We start from the raw sequence: 23,247 nt of genomic DNA, 5'->3' as shown, positions 1-23,247 counted from the left end.
AAATGATAATATGTAAGGGCTTTAAACAGAGACTGAACATGTCAAGCTCACAGACATTCACTTTATTGATATGTTTTCCTCATCCCCCCCCCCCCCCCCCCCCCCTTCATCCCACTGACTATTTGTAAATATACCACTGTACAAGGAAGTACCAAAAATACTTGGTGCTAAACTTCAAGGACATAATGTGTATGGGGCTTAATAAGAAATTGTGTTCTCGGCATTATCAACTGATTTACAATGGGGACTTCAATCCTTGTTGTATTTAATAAATAAACACACACACACACATACCTCTCCACGGTCTGTGATTTTGGCCATCTTTTCACAGGCAATCCAGAACATGATGTTCTCCTCGCTAAATTCCTTCTTCAAGAACTCCTATATCAAGTGGGGAAAAAAAGAAAAGAAAATACAATATCATCATGCCATTAATCTGGGAATATATGAACAGAATGGATATGAAAGTAACATACCATCATTACTACACTGCAAGTCTATACTGCAAGCCACAGAAAGAAACACATTTTTTTATAGACCACATCAGCTGGTTGCATATCATATTTTGAGACTAGACACAAACTGTAATGAACATGCTTGTCACCTTTGTACCTACACATTACATTCTGTTGCCAGCCTCAGTTATCCAGTCACATAGCAACCGGCTGAAAAAGTGAGATACGCTTAAGTATGATACTTTCTAGCAAGCTGTGTTGGGAGTACATACGATAGTATAAGGCATAATATCCACTGACTAGTCCTGTGATAAATGACATGGCAATTGCACATTTTACAATTCATATGATTCATATGATATGGGAATCAATGAGATATGAGTGAACATACCCCTTCCTTATATGTCTTTGTTTCTTTGATTAAATTCTGACTAACAAGGATGATCAAGCTTGGGAGGGCAAGTATGGTATTAGGTGTTTTCACATCAGCCCGATAAAAATCCAAGCTCGAGATATTTTTCACGATTGCGAATTAGTACGCTATTTCATTTCTTATTCAAATCAGCCCGAAGAGACTTAGCCTGCATTTTTTTCGAGCTAATTCGACAGCTGAGTATGTGCAAACAGCATCAGTAATGTGTGTGCCCTCTCAAAAATTCCTCATGATTTGTGTGCAGTTTGCCTCGATCGATCGGGTCACACACGCTAGGCATGATGGGATGCATCGCGCTAATTTCTCGAGTCGTTTTCACATTTTCAAATAGCGCGCTACTATCCCGCTATTTCAGAAATTTCCCGAGTTGGGACTCGAGAAATTTTCTCGACCAGAGCGATACAATTGGCGCGCTAATTTGTGTTCACATTATCAAATAGCGTGCTATTTCGTGATCGGGTTAATTTCCCAAGTCAGAATATAGCGCGCTATTTCGAAACATCGGGCTGATGTGAAAACGCATATTGTGTCATAGTGATTGGCATTTATGTCGTGGCTTTCTCTTTGCCTATTTGCATGAGAATTGCTACTTTGTATTCGGTTTCAGCTAAGTTTTGCAATGGAAATGCATGAAGATGCACAGACAAGTGTATGTCAGTTCATATGAAGATAAAGGAGAGATTCTGGAAAGTGATGGCTAGAGTACTGAGGTCAGACTGTCCTATAACAGAAATCAACAGACAATGGCATTACAGGGCTCGACACTAACTTTTTTCTCTGGTGGCTTGTTCGGGCAATCTGAAATCTTGGAACATAACAATCCATTTAAAATTTGAAGTGACCAATCGGGCCACCAAAAGATAGCCTTTTCGGAAATCTGGTGGCCCGACAAAAATTTTTAGCAGCCCCGAGCCACTGTGCCATCGCTAATGTTGAGCCCTGCATTATTATTTAGAATTCACCTTTCGGTAGTTTAGTTGGGCATACGAAAGATAACAAGGTATAGTCTGCGGGCAAGTCATGCTAAATTAAATTAGATTGTTGAGAAATTCATCACGTAGAATTTGGGCATTTTCATCAGCACAAACTTTTTGTGGGGCATGAAAATCACACAATGCCAAAAATATGTTGCAAGCTACATGAACACACTCCCATCTGATTGTAGCACAGCTACACACTATAACTATGACATCCTTACCAACCCCTCTACACAATTCACAGCAATCACTATTTGCAGATATGTATTTCACATAATCATTAAACATGTTGTTTTAACAAACTTGGCCAACTTTTTAAACATACACACAAAAACACGCACACACACACACACAAAAACGCACACCCTTACAAAGTTTGCAAAATGTAATGATGAACTACTGATGTACATCACATTTATGTATGGAACAAAAATAAAAGCAGTTTTGAGAGAAAAAAAAAATGACAGATCATGTAAACGTGACAGTGGCGAATCAAGGTCATGACCTTTATAGCAGAAGCTTCCTGGTTGCAGGAACACAATGAATCAGCTCTTGGTACTAAAATGACGGCGGTTTCTGGTAGAGTGACAATGGCAATGCACCCTTCAGTCACTGCACAGCTCCTTGTGCAGCGAACAGACTTGCCAGCACAGCTGTCACACAACATTAATAGATTATCACCAAAATACACTTGCCAGTGACAGGTGTGGTTCGTGTTGCCATTAATATCTCAACATGAGAATCCCCCCAAAAAAAGAGAGCTAACAGTCTAAGGACAGGAGGAACATGTGTCATTCCCCCCTAAAATGCCAACACGTTGCCATAAGTGGCGTAGAGCAGAATAATCACTAGGAGCTTATATCCCATTTCTATGTTTGTGTTCCACAAACAAGTTGACTGTGGAAGTGACTTTATTAAAAATCTGGCATGCTTCCAGTATAATTCAAACCTGATTTCCTAAACAATCACTATTGCCATAGCTCCAATTTTTAAAAATATTTTTGGTCTCTTCAAATCCCAGTAGTGTGGGGATAGCATGGAGTGGGAAGGCTGACCCGGTTCCGGTTTTATCACTGATCTCTGTGAACACGACATACACAGCCGAAGAATCTCGTTTGGAGTCAACCGTTACCGATGGGAGCATGCTTCGATGCACATATTCGCTGACCGGTGCTTTTCATGGTTTTTGAATGCATTCCGACGGGCAGCGACTGAATCAGGCCACCCATTAATCCTAATGTTACCAGCTCTTTAAACATGATTACATGGATGGTTGTTGTTGTTGTTGTTGTTGTTGTTGTTGTTGTTGTTGTTGTTGTTGTTGTTGTTGTTGTTGTTGTTGTTGTTGTTGGTGGTGGTGTTGGTGTTGTTGTTGGTGTTGTTGTTGTTGTTGTTGTTGTTGTTGTCAGTGTTGTTGTTGTTGTTGTTGTTGTTGTTGTTACCACCTACCGTGAAGCAGCATAAGCCCAGCTCATCTGTAAGGAGCCGCTCAAAGTCAACAGCCCATCTAGACACTCTTCCTATCGTTGGATCCAGTTCGCCATCACCCCCCTGGGCTGCCAGGTTCGGGTTGCTGGCTGAGGCATGGAGGCCCTTGTCATCATTGTTGAGATCTGGCGGGTGTTTCATGAAGAATTTAAGTCCATCTTACAAAGTTAAAATCAACTTAAAATCATAGTATGCCGTGTGTGTCTTCAATGGTATTTCAACATCTTATGATTGAAAATGAAAATTTTGGAGATTTTTTCTTGCAGCCATTAATTTGCAAAATAAAATGAGTGGCACAGGAATTTGTCAACAACGATTAACTAAAAATCATTCTGTAAAAGAAACTACAAATGGAATTTGTCAAACAAACCTTGGAAAATTGTTTGTAAAAAACAAAACAAAAACACTTTAGGAAGATATCAGAGAAGGATGCAACTGTCAGGATGTGTATTGCATATATTATGGGTAACGCAATGAAGTCTTGCTTCTGACCGGAGTAAAAATTGTCCGAGTCTCAAATCTAATCCAGATAAAACAGCTTTGCACAAAAGCACTGAAAAAGTGGACATTTTTCACACATTTCACACAAACCAGAAACTAGTGTGAAAATAAAGCAGGAGAATATTTTCGCTTGCCATATGTTCTAGTAATTAATGTCTTGATTCAACGAAATTAAAATCACATAAAAATAAAATTCATCTTACTATGCATCCAGCTGAGCATCACAAATTACACAAAGATAGAAATGCACTTCTACGGTATGTGTCAAATATATATGTCACTTGTCAGCCGTGAGTAAACAATTTTCTTCACTTACCTCCATCAGATGATGTAAGTGTTTGCTGTAAAAAATAAAACAGAGAAATAACAAGCATTAACCAAAAAAGCACAAAAAATCAAGAAAGACATATAGACAATTTGCCAGCAATTTAAGAATGACATGATACTAGCTCTCATATTCAGTCAAGAAATGGGATTTTACATAGCCTTGAAAAGTTAAAACATAAACTAGACAAGTGATCATGTTTATTTTACCCTCTAACACATTTATCATACAATGTGAAGCAATATATTTTTCGACATTGTAGTATTGTGTGCGTAAGAATTTTATATATGTATAAGAAATTAATTATATCATATATCATGCATGTGTTATATGCTATATACTTGCTGGTATTCTGAAAGAGCATTTCCATTTGATGTCAGAGCCTCCTTTCAGATGACATTTGGTGGAAAGTGACAGGACTTCCTTGAGAAAACTGATCCCTTCAGGGTGATCCAGGGAATAATTTTCCTGGTATTGCATCGCAATTTGCTATGCATTTTTACAACACTGCTACACAAATTAACTTTTGTGTAGCAGTTTTCATCCATAAAAGTGTAGTAGGATAACATTTACAATATTGTTCATCAGCTAAAATTGCTAATCAAATCTGAGTTGGAAAATTATTCCCTGTGATCCCATGCAGTCAAAGCACTCTCATAATGACGATATGAGTTTATGACACTCTACATATTATGAGGTTATGGCAGAATCAGAGATACCAGTGCCTTCCAACTTGGAATTTCCTTCAGTTTCTTCTGGATAGCCCCTTGAATTCAAGCCAGTGGATTTATGATTACAAAACATACAATATAAATCAAATACAGAGACAGAATATTGTCTCATGATGTCAATGTCATGTATATAGTGTGTTCAGATATTCTTGTTTAGTTTTGCTCCCTGAATGATGTCTGGCTCCTGAAAGCTGATGCATTTCAACTATAATATGTTACACAGTACAAGTACAGATGAACAATTCAAGTTACAACGAAGTACTGTAAAACATGATATATTCGCAGCAAGAAATTATTGCGAATTGGAGCCAAAGGCCTTTTTCGCGGCATGAAATTTTTGCGAAATGCCACTGGTGTTAAATGCACATAGTGTAGACAAGAAATTTCGCTTGCATTTTAATTTCGCGAATCTTGGCGCTCGCGAAATTCGCGAAATTAAAATGCACGCGAACATTCCTCGTTTTACAGTATACAATTGATTTTAAACATGCATTTGCTTGAAGCTGAGAAAAAAAAAAACCTAAGTAATCACTGGGGAAATCATTAGAATTCCAGTCATGCCATGAGCAAGAAAATTTCAGAGTCAACTGAGATAGAGATGGGTACACTTGGCTGGATCTGCATGATCAATCCCAGCAGTTTAGGCTAAGCCACCTACACACCTCATGATACAGGTAAAAGTGTCAGTCTGATCGAGTAATAACAAACTATTTTGGGTCATAAACCTTGACTTTGTCCCATTTCCTGGCATGAGCAGGATATATCACTTGTGAAGGCCTCCACTGACTCGTTCTAATTGATGATAAAACTAACCTTCGCAACAAGCAAATCTTACTAGCCTACGCACCTCTGTTTTACAAGCAAATCTCAAGTGCATACTCATCTTGCCGCACATCTCACCCGTAACCATGAAAGTAATGACATAGCTTAACAATGACCATATCACTATGGATGCACTTGTAAAGCCCTATGCATGATATCACAATAATTCTGCACTCTGAACTTTATCATGTGGCATTCATAAAAGCAACGTCGGGGAAAGTAAGTGTTAAAAGACCAAACAAACATACAAGCAGTATTTCACATCCTGATGCTCACTCCACACCACAGACATGAAAAGTATCCAAGTATCAACAGACAACTTTACAGCAAAAAGATGCCATTTGCTCTTCTTTTGTTTGTTTGCTTTTTTATTACCTTTTCGCTGTTGGCATTAGCGCGCCATGGGAAGATATAAGCCATGTTCCAATAAATCCATGGAAGAACAATATGCCACCTTCTCAGAGACACAGGTAGTCAAAAGTTTCTGGATGCCTGCCCTTTTGACAATCACTCTGTCCACAATACGGGTCTAGACAAATTTCTCTATGTCCTGTATTACAGTTAATACCACAGATGGTCACAACAGATAAGAGAATCCCACGTACAGCACATTAAGCTCTTACAACAGAAACAGTATCCACGCCGTATCTAGAGATATATACGCACACCACTGAATCAAGAGGAAGCGACCCAATGGGAAACTAAAGTCAAAAGGAAATACGTGCACTACCGGTGGAGTTTACATTCCATGTGCAGATACACAAATGTAGAAACTATCCTATCATCATATTGACCCACACTTTATCTATTCTATCTCTTGAGTGAAAAAAAAAATGAAACTTGTGGGGAGAGCGATTTCATATTTTACCAGACAAGGAAGTGCAAATCAACAATTGCAACAAGTTGATAGGCGCAGCTTCGTTAACCCAAGTATGTACATGCCAAGTTTCATTGGGATATCAAATGGTTTTAAGTTACGTTGTCCACCAAATCCATTATGGAAAGACAGACGGTTGGATGGAAGGACAGACAGACGAACAAACATCCTAAAAAAATAAATGCCTCTAGCAATACTGTGTGGCAAAGTCATCAAGTAAAGTCTTTCACATCATGGGTTTACTGTGTAGTCTACCAAAGTACTAAGTGATGTTAAACACAGTGCCTCTTTGGTTGCATTCAAATCTTCAATAGCTAGGTAATTTATACTAGTTAGCCTAAAGATAATAAGACAGCAGCTATTACTAAGTACACATTTTTAGTTTTCCCTTTTTTTATATATTTATGTTCAACATTTTAAAAATTTATATTCATGTAATCATTTTAACATGATTTTCCAAATCTATTGAGTAATTAAATCTGATGATATTTTTTTAATGTGCCATACTTTGATTTCTATCAATGAATGTACTGTAGATTTTCACCTGTTGGAGTGCTTTCCTTCTTCTCATGGTATGTATGTATAGATGAAATATTGTATTTTGTTTATGGTCACCCTTTAAAAAACAGCCCTTGCCTAAAGTGAGTGACTGCCGCCCAAATAATCTAAATGTAAACGTAAACGTAAACTCAAAACTCAAACTCGAACAGATCCTTATCAAGTAATTAGAATAGCTTAAAATGCTTAGTTCAGAACTTTTAACCTTGAAGAAATTTGACTCCACTTTTGCTTTTATCAATATCATATGGCATCATGAAATTATTTCTCACTTATTTTTTTTTTCTATCATGTTACACTTTCTTTTCCACACTGATTTTGTAATTGCTTTAGATGCTTCAAGCTACAAGTTGTCAGTTGTGTTGGTCAGAAATTATCAAATGAAATTTTATTGGAGAGAGTACCTGGAGACGATTATAAAGCTATCCTATTTTGTTTCTGGATTACATGTATCTCCCTTGAGGAAGTTGCTTTACTTGTTGTAGGTCAGCTGCTTTCATTTTGTCTATACTACTAAAAGTAAATGCATCTTCTTGCATTATAATTGTGATGTTCATACACTTGCTGATTTTACACTCGACAGACAACAGACATATTTATGAACTAGAAATGTCGCTATGGCGACTGATGCCTCCGCCACAATGCATGATTCTCCCAATAGGTGTATAGTACAATGTCTTCACAATGGGTGATGACAGTTTCACATAACTGGCAAAATATTGACATGACAGGTTTGCCAGAAATATCTTGAATGTTCACTTTCCTTGAACTGGGTTTGCTATAATTGTCTAAGAGTGCAGGTACACATATTTGGGGAATTGAGGATTTTTACTTGACCTCTGACCGACCCTTTTATAAGTTTATGCATTGAGTACAATTTTCAAGGTATGAAGGAAGAGTGTAATTACAGTACAAAATATATATATATATTTTTTGCATTTAAACCTGGCTTTGACCCTTAACCTTTGACCTTCTGGCTGGAAATTTCCCAGAGAATCTCTATTAGGTATTAAATGTACAATGTATTTATTAAGTTTTAAAACTAATAATGCAAGCATTGCATATACTAGTATATGAGAGAAATAGTAAAATTTTGAGGAGTTGACCTTGACCTTTGACCCATGACTATTGACCCATGACTCCTAAATTCCCTCAAGATAATCCCTGCCAGTCAGCACATGCATATATACCAAGTTCCACGAAGATACTGTACATTGAACCATTTGCGAGAAAAGTGAAATTGCAACATTTTCACCTAACCTTTGACCTTTTGACCTTTGACCTTATGACATGAAACTCTCTCTGGAGAATCTTTACGCAATACTACAAGTTTATACTAAGTTTCAAGAAAATACCTTCGGGCATTGCATAGATATGGGAGAAATAGCAACATTTTTAGCATTTGACCTTGACCTTTTGACCTCTTGCCAATGTCACTAAAATCTACTCAACTAATTGCCCCATCATAGATCATCCTTGGCTCAAGTTTGGTAAAAGCTGCTTCATCCAGTTTTGAGTTATCACGTAAACTGATAAATTTTAGGACTTGACCTTGATCTTTGACCTTTGACCTCTGTCCGATTTCACTCAAAAACTAATCAAGTAATTGTCCCATCATACATCATCCTCAGACAAAGTTTGGTGAAATTTGCTTGATCCAGTCTCGAGTTATCGCGTAAACGGATACAATTTCATGATTTGGCCTTGACCTTTGACCTTTGGCCTTTAGCTGATTTCATCCAAAATCTAATGAAGTAATTGCCCCATCATACTTTATACTTGGACCAAGTTTGGTAAAATTCCAGTCCATATCACTCAAGTTATCACATAAACGAATGCGCACGTGTGTACGATTTATGTTATGTATGACTACATCCAAAAAGATTGTGGAATTGCAGTTTCACATTTTTCATCATATAGTAATATTGTTCTCCAAAATTAAATGTAATGCCTTAATATTCTGCCTTGCATACAAATGTGTACTTTATATGTACCTCAATTTATATACCGTACCTCACTTTTAAACAAACCCTTTTGGGAAAAAATACATACAATCCCTTGAATCAAATTAATTTAGAGTTGCAATGACTTCATAGCGAATGGTCAACAATTTTTCCAGTCAATTAATTGACAAACAAATCTCATATCCCTACAAATTAACAAATTAGAAACTTTTGAGGCCAAGAAACTATTGACACATCTAATCTGCATGTGAGATTGTGACCAAAATAATACAATGAGAGACTGTATAATTCCACAACTCTGATGTTTGTGTGGTTTCAGTGAAACTGTAACTTACATTGTATCTGTTTGGTATTCCAGTTATCTTGAACATGAAGTAGAATTTTATACAGTAGAGAGAAAGTTATGCATCTCACAGTAGGCAATCCTATAGCAGTGACAAGCTCAAGAAATCAACCTGCCAATGTCCCATATATGCCACTGATAAGTTTTATTAGATATCGGGAGCTGCTAGCTATTTTCTTTTGTCCTTGTGTTGAAATTCACCAAACAATACAGCGGAATTCATTATCAAAGATTTTTTATCACTCTCTTCTTCAGAATGAGAAGAACAGAGCATTGTTTCACACTACCAATGAGCAATTTGAACTGGATAATGTTACTAAAAATCATCACAAAGAATGATACATAAAAGTACATGTGTACTTGAAGATATGATTTCAAATTATAGCCAAGGTCTGGTCCAATACACTGTATATCACCACAGATAACATAGCATGGTATTGAAGGTGGTTGTGCTAGAAACAAAACAAAACAAAACAGAAAAAAAAAGTACTGCTGCCCAGAACTGGAGATAAATCATGTAAGCCCACACAACACTTACTCTCATGGAAAAAAGTTTGTTTGATGAACCATGGCTTGGCTGCCCACGGGTTTTGCTGAGTTTGTTCTTCGTATTGACAGGCATGGTAAATGTTCCTCCCAACTAACACTGCAGCTTCCAGTCTTGTTATATGATCACTCTATGCTCACAACAACTAAACACATGCTGTTATCGATATAGATAAGTTCTATAGAAGCATCAAATTCCTGCAGAGAGGTCCAAGTTCAACCAAATATTCACATCTGAGGATAAAAGTGCAAATGAGAAATTTGAGTCTCTCAAAGCAAGAAATCCTTTCCGCGGACACTTTCTCCTACACACACATCCCAGTCATTTCTGTCTTGTTTCACAGTTTTGAATAATACCAAATCCAGAATGATCGAGATGATCCCCACAATCCAGACTAAATACGGTCCAGTTCGTCATTCTCTGCTGAAGGATACTGCGATGTCATAGTTTGAAGAAAGAGACACGGAAAGAGTTTTAAAAATTCCAGAATTCTAGGAATTCAAATATTGTGACAAACAGCGAAGTCTGAAAGTCTAGCCAGAGGCAATGTGATGAGCAGGAAACGCTTGAAGGGTCTGTGTGCCGATGGCATTAGATAGCTATTCACCATCGTCTGCTATGTCTGATGCGCGGAGCCCAAATGAATCAGCTTCCAGATTGTGGGATATCTAAACCATCTGCAGAGCCTAACGGATGAAGACGGCGGCATGATACAGATGAGAGTTCCTTTCAGTTTTGCACCCACTGCAAAGCATTGCCACCAAAGAGTCAGAAACACACTCTGGCAAAAAGAGGATCCTGGCCAGTGAGGGAGCTATGATGGCTACCGTTTCATTCCTTCACTCAGTCCAGGGAGGTGAGTACACCTCCCTGCTCAGTCCAACAGCCACTCATGTTGTCACCGATACAGAGCTTGTTTACAACTGCACTTCCTCTTCATGCCCAGCTTGCAAAAACTTTTGACATGAAAGCTTTGGGCTTCCTTCCCCACCCTACCTCCACAATAAAATAACAAAAAACAAACACACACAAACAATGATGGCAAGAGACATGCAACAGTGCATGTGAATCATGTTTTTACTGGATATCAACACAGTCTAGAAACAGAGCCAATGTCAATCCAAGATACGTTGTAGATATACAACTGCACTATACCTGTATGTTTAAACCACCTTCTGGAAAGAATTTGAGATATAAATCCACAGATTTAGCTCTGATTTCACTAAATTAACAGTTTAATTTCATTCATTTCATTTCCAACAAAATTGTGATTACAGTAAAACATTTACATCTTTTCAGCAATACCTGTAGAGTAAATAATCTGGTGTCTCTATCATACTGAGAAGTTTGTGACTATTCATCATGAGTGGATAGTTAAAATCCTCATTCACAGTATGCCAGCATTCACAATGTTGGGATCATTTATCACAGCCGTTAAGTAACTAGATCATAGGAAATTGAAACTTAAATTCTCTTTGGTGTGAAACACTTTTAAGCTTTAATCAATGACATGCAATCAAGAGCAGTTCAGATTTTGAAATGACAAATGTTTACAACCTAATTGAACACCTCAACAAGTGAAACAGCAACTGTCACAAGTATCATGTGAGCTTGATAATCTTTCTTCAGACCTATATTTATAACTTCATGAGGTTCATGTTGAGACGACTTTAGACGCCATGTACGCAGGTTTACACGAACAATAACCAGACACAGCCCTGGCTCAGAGTAAACGGCAATGTGAGGCCAAGCCACAGTCCCAAGTTTGTGACCAAAACTTTTTAAAACACTTGAAGAAACTGTCTGATTTTCCTGAGACTGTTACTGATGTGTTCTCCTAATGTTACTGCATTTACTCAATCCCCATATATTTGGGTTTTACTCTCCTGTAAGAGTCCCTGATTATAGTTTAAGCAGACATTTACTTTACAAACCTACAAACAAACCCTTTAAAAAAATGGGGATTAAAGTAAATTAGCCTGGCTATATACTTGGACACAAAATATGTAGCACAGTAAGTCATTTGTGTTATTCACATGGTTGTTCATTTTTCCTGTAAACACACTTGGCTGTGGGCTGTAATATTCACAAGTGCGAGACCACTAAACAGAAATGAGGAGTTCAATGGCTATAGAGGGCAGCATTGCAAAACTCACAATCACACCATGGACTGACTCCACCTAGTAAAGATATTCATGCGCACAAAGGGTATATGATTGGTTTCATTTGTTTGTTCATGTTTTCCTGTATGCTCATGACAAGCTCACAGTGGTTATGCCCTTGTTATACCTTTAAAAATCTTGGTGAATGACAATTACTGCAGAAGGGTAAGACTAAAATGTGTCACACCGATCACTTCCTGAATATATATCCATAAAAGGAAGAGGTTTCTTTGTCAGTGACATAAGAGATGCAATTATCTGTTACTATGGTAACAGAATAGCATGTAAATGTGGCTCTCTTTATAGCTCCATTCCATGAGAACTAAAATGTCCTTAACAGGCTTTTCTTATTGATTGCACATGGTCATATATGGTTTCCTCTCCCATACCCAAGCAGCATTAGACACTCTTGGCCAGCCAACCTGAAATTCAAAATCCTCATGCGAAGCCAAATATAAGCCGAACCATTCTCCGAGTTAACTACCTACTTTACTACTGTACATGCAATGGTACGTGAGGATTTTGTTCAAAGATACATGGACCATCAATTGACGATGGCTGCAAAGAAGGCAATCCCTCTGACATGTAGGGATGGGTGTGTCATTTTCTGTTCTACTGTTAGAGACAACAGGTGTAGATTTTGGCTGATTTTAAAAGTCCTTTCTGTTTAGGCTAATACATGCACTAGGATTGCTGCTTCACTTATGATATATGTGAGGGACGTTTCTCCTGTCCTGACATAATAACAAGCTATATGTATTCTATTCACCTGTATCTCAACAACACCTTTTAACACTTGATTTTTTTTTTTATTCTTTTTTTTAAATCTTGTTTCTTTTCTTTCTTTTTTTTTGTTGCATACATTGGCTGTTGCTACATTGGGCAGAAGTTGGGGGCAAGCTCTGGTGTTGTTGAGAAGAACCACTGTCAGAGAGGCATGTATGAAAATAAAACCAGTCTACTGCATAGTGCTTTGCTTTGACTGTCTCTCTCTCTCTCTCTCTCTCTCTCTCTCTCTCTCTAGGGATGGGCTACGCAGGAGGAAGAGGGACAGGTACTGCATGGTTGAGGAGGGGATGGTAACAAGATATCACTTCTCACTGCTCAGTGATGATCTTTTCTCCAATCATACAGCAGCACCCCAATTCAGGCTGACCCGCTGGGCTGTGATCTTCTCTCCTTGTCACGTCAAGACAATGTCAGGGAATAAATGCTCCTTGAACTTTGCCCCCCAGAATTCCATCACATTTCCTATCACTCATGTCATTACTGATCCCAGATCTCCCCTTACCCGTGTACTGAACTATGAAAATACAATCAGCAATTCATCCATAGCTGACATGTGTTATCATCAAGAGTACTTTTGAAATGTAAGAATGAGTTCAAAACCTCCTAAAAATTTGGCAATGGGAGAGAATACTGTTTCGTGCATAATTGACATTTCCCAGGCACTCATCTATCATCTGCAATTTCTAAGACAAATTGACTAAAAAAATTTATTTAAAAAAATTATATGAGTTTGCAAACACAGTAGTCAGATTATTCTGATCACAAAAAATGAATAAATAAATAATGATAATGATAGAAAGGAATACATAGGCCTACATATTAATCTATGGTCTAGAATGGTTGATACATGTTCTTTGGGGATATAATTCAGACTCTCTCCTCTTTAACAGCCAAAGAACTTTTATGATGAAAAGTTTGATTGTGAGCTTTGTTGTGTAAACAAACCACATGAGTATAGAGAGCATAATATGTACCACAATCTTGTGGACACATGCTTCAAATATCATGATAACATTCATCTGTTGAGAATGAGAAGGGAATTAAGTCTTTTCGAACACTATGGGTTTTGTGGTCACTTAACGCCCTTATCATTCTCAACCGACGATATGGAGGTCAGTGATTACTTTTCATTTTAATTGCTCTTTCTTCATTACATTCATACTGCTATAATGTACCATACAACAAATCCTCTTCTCTTTCCAGTATTCCACTTTCCTTCAGGGAGAAAAGGAACTCTAACCAAGTATACAAAGTACCTGCTTTTGCTTGGAAAAGTTATCTTTCTTTAAATTGTTATTATTTTCTTAGAATATTCACAGGCTGGTTCTGCATTACTCTCTGCAGGGTTCTGCATTACTCTCTGCAGCACCTTGAAATGTACTATCTACTTTAAGATTTTGCTTTCCTCTCTTTTTTCCTATTAAACCTCCTTCAGTAATACTCCTTTTTATTGTTTCCACTTGTTTTCTTTTTTCTAGAGTATATTGGCTGACGTGATGCACATGGCACTAATGGATGTTGGCAACAGCTCTTGAGAATCCCAGTACTCCTTCATAATCAAGGTTCAGCCACCTCTAATGTCCCACTCTACTGGATTTAAATATGAATCCAGTTGACAAATGCATCCCCTGGATTCTGCTCTTCTAAATTTACCCACAGAAGACAACATAATTTTGTTTACCTCTGTATGCCCTAATCAGAATTCACTCAGAACTAATCCTGAACGGGTTAAAAACTATGTAAATCTGGACAAAGTCAAGTGCCACCACTATTGCGCACCTGGCAGATACCCAGGATTTATAGCGCTTGCCTTCATCTACGTCATGGCAACAAAAGTGGCATCCAATGCCACAGCTCACTGCTCCACTGCCGCTTCCCTTGACAGCGCTATACATTATTGTACGGAGGGGGATTGAAATGCAACCCAGCAATCTCTATTGATTTTTCTCCTTCTTCATCTTTTCTTCTTCTTTTTTTATCCCTATTCCCTAGACACTGCGACGTGGCAATGCAAAAGCAAAGCTAACTTCTCAACGTGTAGCGTCCAAGCAGCCACACATGGAAAATAAACAGAATGTGGAACTTGTCATTTAAAAGCAATGCTGGACGGCTGTTGGTACTGGAAACATTTGTTTCACCCCTCATTTTTTATTCTCATTTACATTGAGGAAGGCTAACATATTTGACTGTAATCGAGTACTCTTGACTGAGCTAACACATTCAAGTGTTGTGAAACTCATCCCATCCCCCCACTCCCTGACACTTTTAAGAGTAAACATCGTTTAACCTGGATGGGACACTTCAAGTCACTCTCGGGGAATAAACTCTGCGGTGAGGTTTGCTAATGGGGCGTATCTGTGAACGTACATGTATGTCTTCCGGCGAATCGCCATTGGTTCTGACGTCACACTTGGCGGGTAATACAGCATTCTTCTACAGACAATGCCTGCTTTTCATTACAATATGGCATCCCTTGCTATCAGTATGCATGAAGACTCTTTCAGATCCCAGGCTTGGCCTTTTCTCCTCCATTGTGCAACGGACAATAGAATGTTTAGAAAAAGGCTCACTCCAAAATCAATAGCAGAATGAAGCCAGAGGTAAAGCAATGCCCCCCTCACTAAGAAAACCATCTTCCTACCGAATACCCTCCCCCCCCCCCACATCCAGATGGTTGCACAGGTCCCCACAGGCCACTTCTGATGGTCCAACATATCCATTGTTACCCCCTCGATGGGCCATTGTCCTACATGCTCTGCTCAAAGGGGATTATTGATCCGCATGGTTTTCGCGATTAAAGAGGCTTTTTAAGCTGATGAGGAATTTGTATTGGCCCTCATCAAATGGTAGAGTCAGATCCCAATGATCTGCATTCATTATAATACTGAGATGGGCAATAATTGAACTGCTAAGGTGAAATGAGTCTCCACGAAAATGCTCTGCAGGTTCTGTCTCTATTTATGTTACATAACATACACTGACTGTATACTAGACATAAGTCCAAATAACTCCTGAATTACCCTGAATAAGTTTAAATGTCTTCATGTGAATATGAATAGCAGGACTAGATATGGAATTCAGATGATAATCATTCTTGACAAGACAAGACAAAAGACAAGACTTTCAGCAAGTTGCATCTTGTGGTCAGCATGTTCTCTGTAACTACAGATGTACATGGATATCTACATTAAAGTCATACAGTATGTTGCAGTGAAAGTATCGCAGCTAATCTGCTCCACTAAGTAAGCGATGGCCACGCAGGGTTGCTTGCTGAATTAGATATTATTTCTACACATTTTTTTTTCCAAATATTCTTATCCTTTTCCAAGTAGAGATAGTCAAATGCAGCATTTAGTGCCATTCAAGTACAAAACTGAGAATGAGGTGCAAGGTTGTACAATGTAGATTCATGGTATCGAGTCATTCATTCCACATCCACTATTTACCAAACATTTGCTGTATTTCTATGCACAGAGCAACAAGTACCTCTCTGACAAAGTTTGCTATTAACAAATTCTTGATCAACTGCTATTTGCTCCAACCTTGTTTTACTGGTTGGGGTGAGGGTAAGCAGCTGATAATTATACAAAAGCTCTTTTTCGGATTGAGAGGCTAATTCTCTTTGCCATTGCCACTTCGCCTAGGAATTCTCTGTAAGGCCTCTTGAGACTGTGTGCATACTGAGCCATTCTAATACTTTAATCCTGGCAATTAATGTAATTTCAACTTCGGGGCTTAGTGGGCACCAGCTCCCAGCATGGAGCTGGGCGAAGCAGCAATCGGTAAGTGGCCCCTCTCTCACAGTGTGTGCACAATGTTGGATTGTATCAAAACCCTTTCCAGAGCTTGGTGACCAATAAGAAGGGAGGAAATCCTTTTCATACTGCAAATCTCCTTGATTTCAGCACCATAAAGTAATCCATCCAGGACTCAAAAACTCTGTTTCAAGCATGCTCGAACTTATTTCATCAATACCTTACGGAAACTGGTCACACAACAGTGTATTACTGCCTTGATCCCATAATCGCTTGTTCGTGATTTGCAGCCAGACAGAAAGAGCACACACCAAAGATTTCCAAGAGAATTACACCTATTTGACTACTAATCCTAATAAACTCCAGTGGTGCATCCATGGCTACAACTAATCCGACAGCATTAGCAGGATGCCTGCAAAACAACCAATTGTATCATTTACCAAGTACTGACCCCTTATGGTTCATCCCAGGTGACTACCAACAGTCAGCGACTAGAATGAACTCAGAAATTCATGCCACATGACTGAGTGAATGACTCTCCCCTCTCGAGTCTAGCTGGATCAAAGTACACACTTATGGCCATTCAAATGCCATGAAAATTCTGTGATTCCACAAAACCTTTGCATTTCGTATGCAGACTCATTATACTGTTCATGAAAAACTAGCATGTAGGCCCTATATTGTGAGCTGATGAAATCAGCTCATCCAATGTGTCTAGGGCAATTACCCCCTGAGCAGCAGGGATGCAAAGTTCAAAAAAAATCTTATGAGTGAGATTTTCATGACTCGGCATCTCGGCATGCGAATGCGCGCGCGAGCGAGGGTGTGGGAGGGGTTTTTCCCCCCTGTGGCCTCCCACGGTAGGGAGCTTTTTCAATTTTTAGCTCTTAATGGTGCAATCAAGTACATACTTAAGTGACTATTTTTTACTTATTTTGAAAGACAAAAGGGAAACATGCCTTCAATTGCAACTATCACTTTAATCTTTTGAGCTATGTGCTCATTATTATAGGCCCAAGTTGCAGACTTCGCCCGATGCGTGAGAAAAATGAGTGTCATGCGTGAGATCGTGAGATGGTCCCTAAATGCTTGAGTCTCACGCAGAATGCGTGAGACTTGGTAGCTCTGGGGCAGTTACCCCGGACCCTTCCCCTGGCCCTAATCCTAATCCTAATCCTGAACCTAATCCTAACCCTAACCGAAACTCCTAACCCTAAACCTAACTCTAACCCTAATCTTTGCTCTAACCTTACCACTAACCAGTATTTAGCCAGGGGGGGGGGGGGGGGGGGGGGTAATTGCCCAGATATGCATCCAATTTGTATCATGTAATAATGACTAACATTCCTGTTTCATGAAAACATGCGAAACTTAAAAACTCCTTATGTGCGATTTCAATAATATCGGTACTTCTCCCCTGTTTTACTCTCTTGATGATTTCAACTTTGCCATGGAATGGTATTTCACTTCTGGATCTAGCTAGTTTTGTCAGCAAAATGTCAACAGCAGACACATCAATGCTAAATATGAAATAATCATAAGGAAAGAATCACCCAATATGAAATCACTACATTTCTGAATTTCTAAAACTTTAGTTACACAGCTAAGATGAGGGCTACATATACACTAAAATGATCACACACTGAAATATCTGTACCTTACACAATCACACACACACACACACACACACACATACACACACACACACACACACACACACACACACATACACACACACACACACACACACACACACACACGATTGAGACAAGCCTGGTCTAGACTGCCATTACCCCCTCTGCAACACATGCAGCCATATTTCGATTTTCGAGCGATTTCTATAGCACTGCTTGCTATAATAAAAATTCATGCAACGGTGTATGAAATTGACAAGTGAAGGATAGTTGTGACAACGATACAGTGCTTTCAAACCAGATGTTCTCAGTCACGTCAAAAATATTGTCCTTCATAAGCACAAACTGTTCACTTAAAAATACTCCAGCACAGCCAAATGTATGGGTCTCTCAGTCTCCGTTGGCACATTGGTTCCATAGAACTTTGCAAGCATCTAATTGTTAGTCTACAACAAATGCAGCTCCCGCACTCATGGACTTGGACTTGAACTATTTGTGACGACGTGTACACTGTAATTGACAACATACATTGTAATGGTGTCTCCCTCTTCATCTTTCTCTATTTATGCTTTTCAATGACTTTGTACCTCCCACGTGAATGAAAAGACGACAGATATCTGAGATTGACATACCTACAAAGAAAAAAATATTGGTAAGTATCATAAATGGAATAAATGGAATTACACAGGTTCCTGTTTGAATCATGATTTTTAAGAGGACTACGTGAATGCAATTTGTCAGTATATGACACTATGCATTGAATACCAGTGGCAATTTGTGAAAATTAGTGTATATGCCCCGCATATTTCTGGTTTTACATTATTTGAGGGGTAAAAATGAATAGGCCTACACTACAATGCTAAGCTTCTTTAATGCTTAGCTTCACTTTGGTGTAAAAAAGGCAGAGTGGAATATTAACTAGTTGAGGACTGGCTGATTTTGCTACAACACGCATTTCCCTTTTGAAAAGGGGATGGCTACAATTGTAGTAACTGATCAGCGGGAATCGGTGGGAATGGTGGGGGATGATTGTTCCAGTTCTTGTGGGATTCATTTAAGAGTACATTATATATCTATTGTTGTGTGAAAATTATTTGCTTCAGAACGGTCTCATATTCAAGTAATGTGCAGTTTAATGCCCCGTCACTATACAGGCATGCTAACCTGGAAACATTACACTGCACACTACTTGAATGAGACCATTCTGAAGCAAACAATTTTCACACAACAATAGATATATAATGTACTCTTAAATGAATCCCACAAGGATTGGAACAATCATCCCCCAGCATTCCCACTGATTCCCACTGATCAGTTACTAGCCATCACCTTTAATGCTGAGAAGGTTTAAAAAACTATTGTACACCCAAGCTGCAGAGGACTGTACAATGTACATAGTACTTTTGCAGTAACCATCATGAATGTTGAACATCTTCTGCTGATACCGAATGAACATTTCAGCAATAATGGGGTTTCCTAAAAAAAGAAATACAGATCAAGACAATTTGAAACAAGAGTACAGAACAGTTTAAACTTTGACACGCTTGTCAAACAGAAATATGTGAGACCTGCATTATTACTTTTGGTGGGCTATCAACAAAAACAATGTGTACATTTGTACTTTACAGCAGTAATGGGACCAGAAACAACCTGTACAAGTTTCAAGTCTTTCTTCTGACATTTGATATTTGATTCCAAACAACTGAGGCTTCTGACATTTTGGAATTGTGTAGATTACAATGTGATGAGAGACTTACAGCTACACATTAGCGGACATAGGCATCTGCTACATTCAAACTTTAGTGTCGAAAGTCAGGGCTTGATATGAGTGGTGGCCCGGTGGCCCAAGGCCACTAAAAATTGATGTCGGGACATCAAATTTTTCTTTCGTTGGCCTGATTGGGCATCTAAAAATCCAAAATGAATTTTTATTTTCGGGCCACTAAATTTCTTTTTGGGCCACTAAAATTTCAAATTCAAAGAATTTAGTGGCCCAAAACAGGCCGCTAGAGAAAAAAAAAAGCTAGTGTCAAGCCCTTTCTTCTTTCTTTTTTATATGAATCATCAACTGTAAACTATTAAATTTCATGTATCATCTATCTGAATAATTATACCCTGAAGTTCCTTGAAGTTTTTGTTCAGCAAGATTTTTCTATGACAGTACTATACTCGACATATATATATATTCACACAGTCAAACACAATGGTAACTAGAGGGAAACATGAAAAGTGGCCATTTTAGACAGATTGGAAACCTATTTGAATTTTGTGTGATATTTGTTTGAACACTAGCGTGGGCTTTTTTTTTTTTTTTTACTAATCTACAAATATACGACTAAAATAGGGCAAATTTGGGTGGATGAAAAAGTGATGACAAAGTTATGAAAAAGTTTGGCAAGTTATTAAGCTTACAACTGTAAGCACCAGGGCATATGAAAGGTTGTTGAATACAATGTGACTTCTATCTAGGAGACTTTGTAGTGGACACAGACAGGCAAGTGGCCACTAGGACAGGTGTGAATGTGTATGACCATGTAATACAGCAGTGCATGAATATTTGATAGGCCCCACATCAAATGGCTGTCATCACTGGACATCAGCACTGAATATTGTAAAGACATTTCATAGCTTTGTAACAAAATCATATTTCAAATGAAAGTGCTAAAGCGGTGTCATATTTTTGTTCCCAGTACTCTCTGAACTCTATACATCAAATCACCTAAAAACACTGAAAGATAAACCAAAATAAAACCTGACATACCTTGCACTTTAGTACACCCCAGGGTGTACATACAACTGTATACATGTGCTTCCATCATTAAAGAATAATAATCATAATAATTGGCTTCAAAATGCAGCACTAATGTCCATGGAATAATGGCATTCACATTACCTCCATGGTGAACAACTTGACAGATGAGCTGAAGACTTCCACACGCAGCATAAAGGACTTCTACAAATATGCATCAGACTCCTTGTAGCATTATCGGATTCAGACCCCATAAAAATGTATTTTCCTGAACTCATGCACTGAGATGATAACAGAGAACTACTGCAGGCAGGGAAATAAATACTGTTTGACAGTGCTGCTCAATTTCCCACGACTATCAACTCTTCATACAGACAAGTGCCATGATAAAGTGCAAATATCTGAGGATACAAAATGATAAGACTTTTGATGAGCCAACAGACCAATGAAGAGCAATCAAAAGATTTAAATGTCCTTGTCATATCTCTCATGATGTGATAAAAGTTCATCCCCTCTCTTCAGCTATGACACTTGGGCCACACTTCCATGTGTACACTGTGTAAACAATCTATGTAAAATGTAACTACAGGTACATGTAAATTCGTAACTACACATTTTATATGATTCGTACATGATACTGCTTGTATGACTCAACAACTGGCAGCCAGTGGCATATGGAGTGTACAAATGCAGATCAACATAAAGGAATTTTAAGAAGGGTTATCCTTTCTTGAGAACATGCTGTATTTTCTCCATGAGCCTCCATTTTCTAAATTCCGACTATAAAGATTTTCTCACTCATGCCTGGAGATTTTATCATAATTGCAATCATAGTCAATTATCTCTCTTTTAAGACTGCACCATGCCTTTTATACCACCTACTATACTATCTCTCCCTCACTCTATCTTCTGTATTTTTCTCACAACAAATGGATAATCACTGACAAACCCTTGGTAGAAGTAGCATTATAGATATCAGCCAGAATCATATTCATTCCATTTTTCATAGCTTCATGAAAAAGAAAAAACAAAACAACACAATAGTTATTGATAGGTCACACATGCTGCTGAATACCTATCAAAGAGAGAAAAATAATTTCAAAATTCTATTTAATTTAATAGATGTATGAAAAAATTAGTATAATGAGTGGTGCAGTCAATTTAACACTGAAGTCACTGCTGATCACAGATCTCAGTAACATCAATATTAAATTTCTACACAAAATGACTCGTGGCTGTAGCCCTTGAGAACACCACAAAATCAGCGCACAACCAATCTGCCCCAAAATTTCGGTCCCCAGGAATTCATCTGGCATAGCCATTTTCCGACTCATTACAGAAATTCAACCCCAAGCGGAGTAAGAGGCTGTGGCCATTGGCCCTGCGGCAGCATTTGATTTTCTTTTATACGTTTCTGGTATCTCCCTGACTCTTTCTTCTAACATCACATGCAAGCTACCAATCTATTTAAAAAAAAAAAAAAAAAAAAAAAAAAAAAAAGATTGCTACCATTTTGATCTTCACCAGGCAAATTCAGATTTCTTCTTTTAGTGCATGCAATTTGAGATCCAGTGCTATTGCCATGGCAGCACAGATAAAACCAGTAGATTTTGAAACAGGTCTTCAAGGTCATCTTTGTACATGTTATCCCATAATCCTACAATTACAAGTAAAAGGACTGTATCTTCTACAGGATGTATTCAGTACCTCATTTCAAATACCGTACTGTATTTCACTGCCATCTGTTGTGAAAGATAAGTGCCTTTCACATACTCCATAATATGCCTATACGATGACCATTGACAATGTTGCTGCCGTCACTCAGCACAGCAAATACTGCTCTGACTTTGAAATAATATAACCATTAATCACCAATGACCACGGAGGAGATCTGTTTGTTGCATGATTCCTGATAATCTGAACTACATGAAAATGTCCACATGAACTGATGGCAAGTGAACTTGTTGAACTTCTAGAAATGAATCACACCATAAAAGAAATAAAAAAAAAAACATGCAGACATCTCATTGGTATTTTGTATTTCCACATCACTGATGTCTCATAAGAGAAGGTTATCAGTCATGGCCATGCATGTATCATTTTTATCTATTTTCTTCTAATGGGCCACCCTTGGACA

General features: G+C 38.2%; 1 protein-coding gene across 1 annotated transcript in view; it reads right to left on the bottom strand.

The window, feature by feature from the left end:
• Positions 1-23,247, bottom strand: part of LOC139744449 (regulator of G-protein signaling 12-like) — a 77,349-nt gene that overhangs the window by 34,523 nt on the left and 19,579 nt on the right. The window contains exons 3-5 of the mRNA XM_071654885.1: positions 4,171-4,195; positions 3,315-3,478; positions 295-381 (exon numbers count right to left, since the gene is read on the bottom strand). Coding sequence (XP_071510986.1) covers positions 295-381; positions 3,315-3,478; positions 4,171-4,195 — 276 coding nt within the window. The remainder of the gene's footprint in view (positions 1-294; positions 382-3,314; positions 3,479-4,170; positions 4,196-23,247) is intronic.

Source organism: Diadema antillarum, unplaced genomic scaffold, assembly GCF_040938485.1.
Source record: "Diadema antillarum isolate AM-2024a unplaced genomic scaffold, OU_Dant_1.0 seq00001176_RagTag, whole genome shotgun sequence".
Taxonomy (NCBI): Eukaryota; Metazoa; Echinodermata; class Echinoidea; order Diadematoida; family Diadematidae; genus Diadema; species Diadema antillarum.
This window is presented reverse-complemented; position numbering and strand designations above follow the sequence as displayed.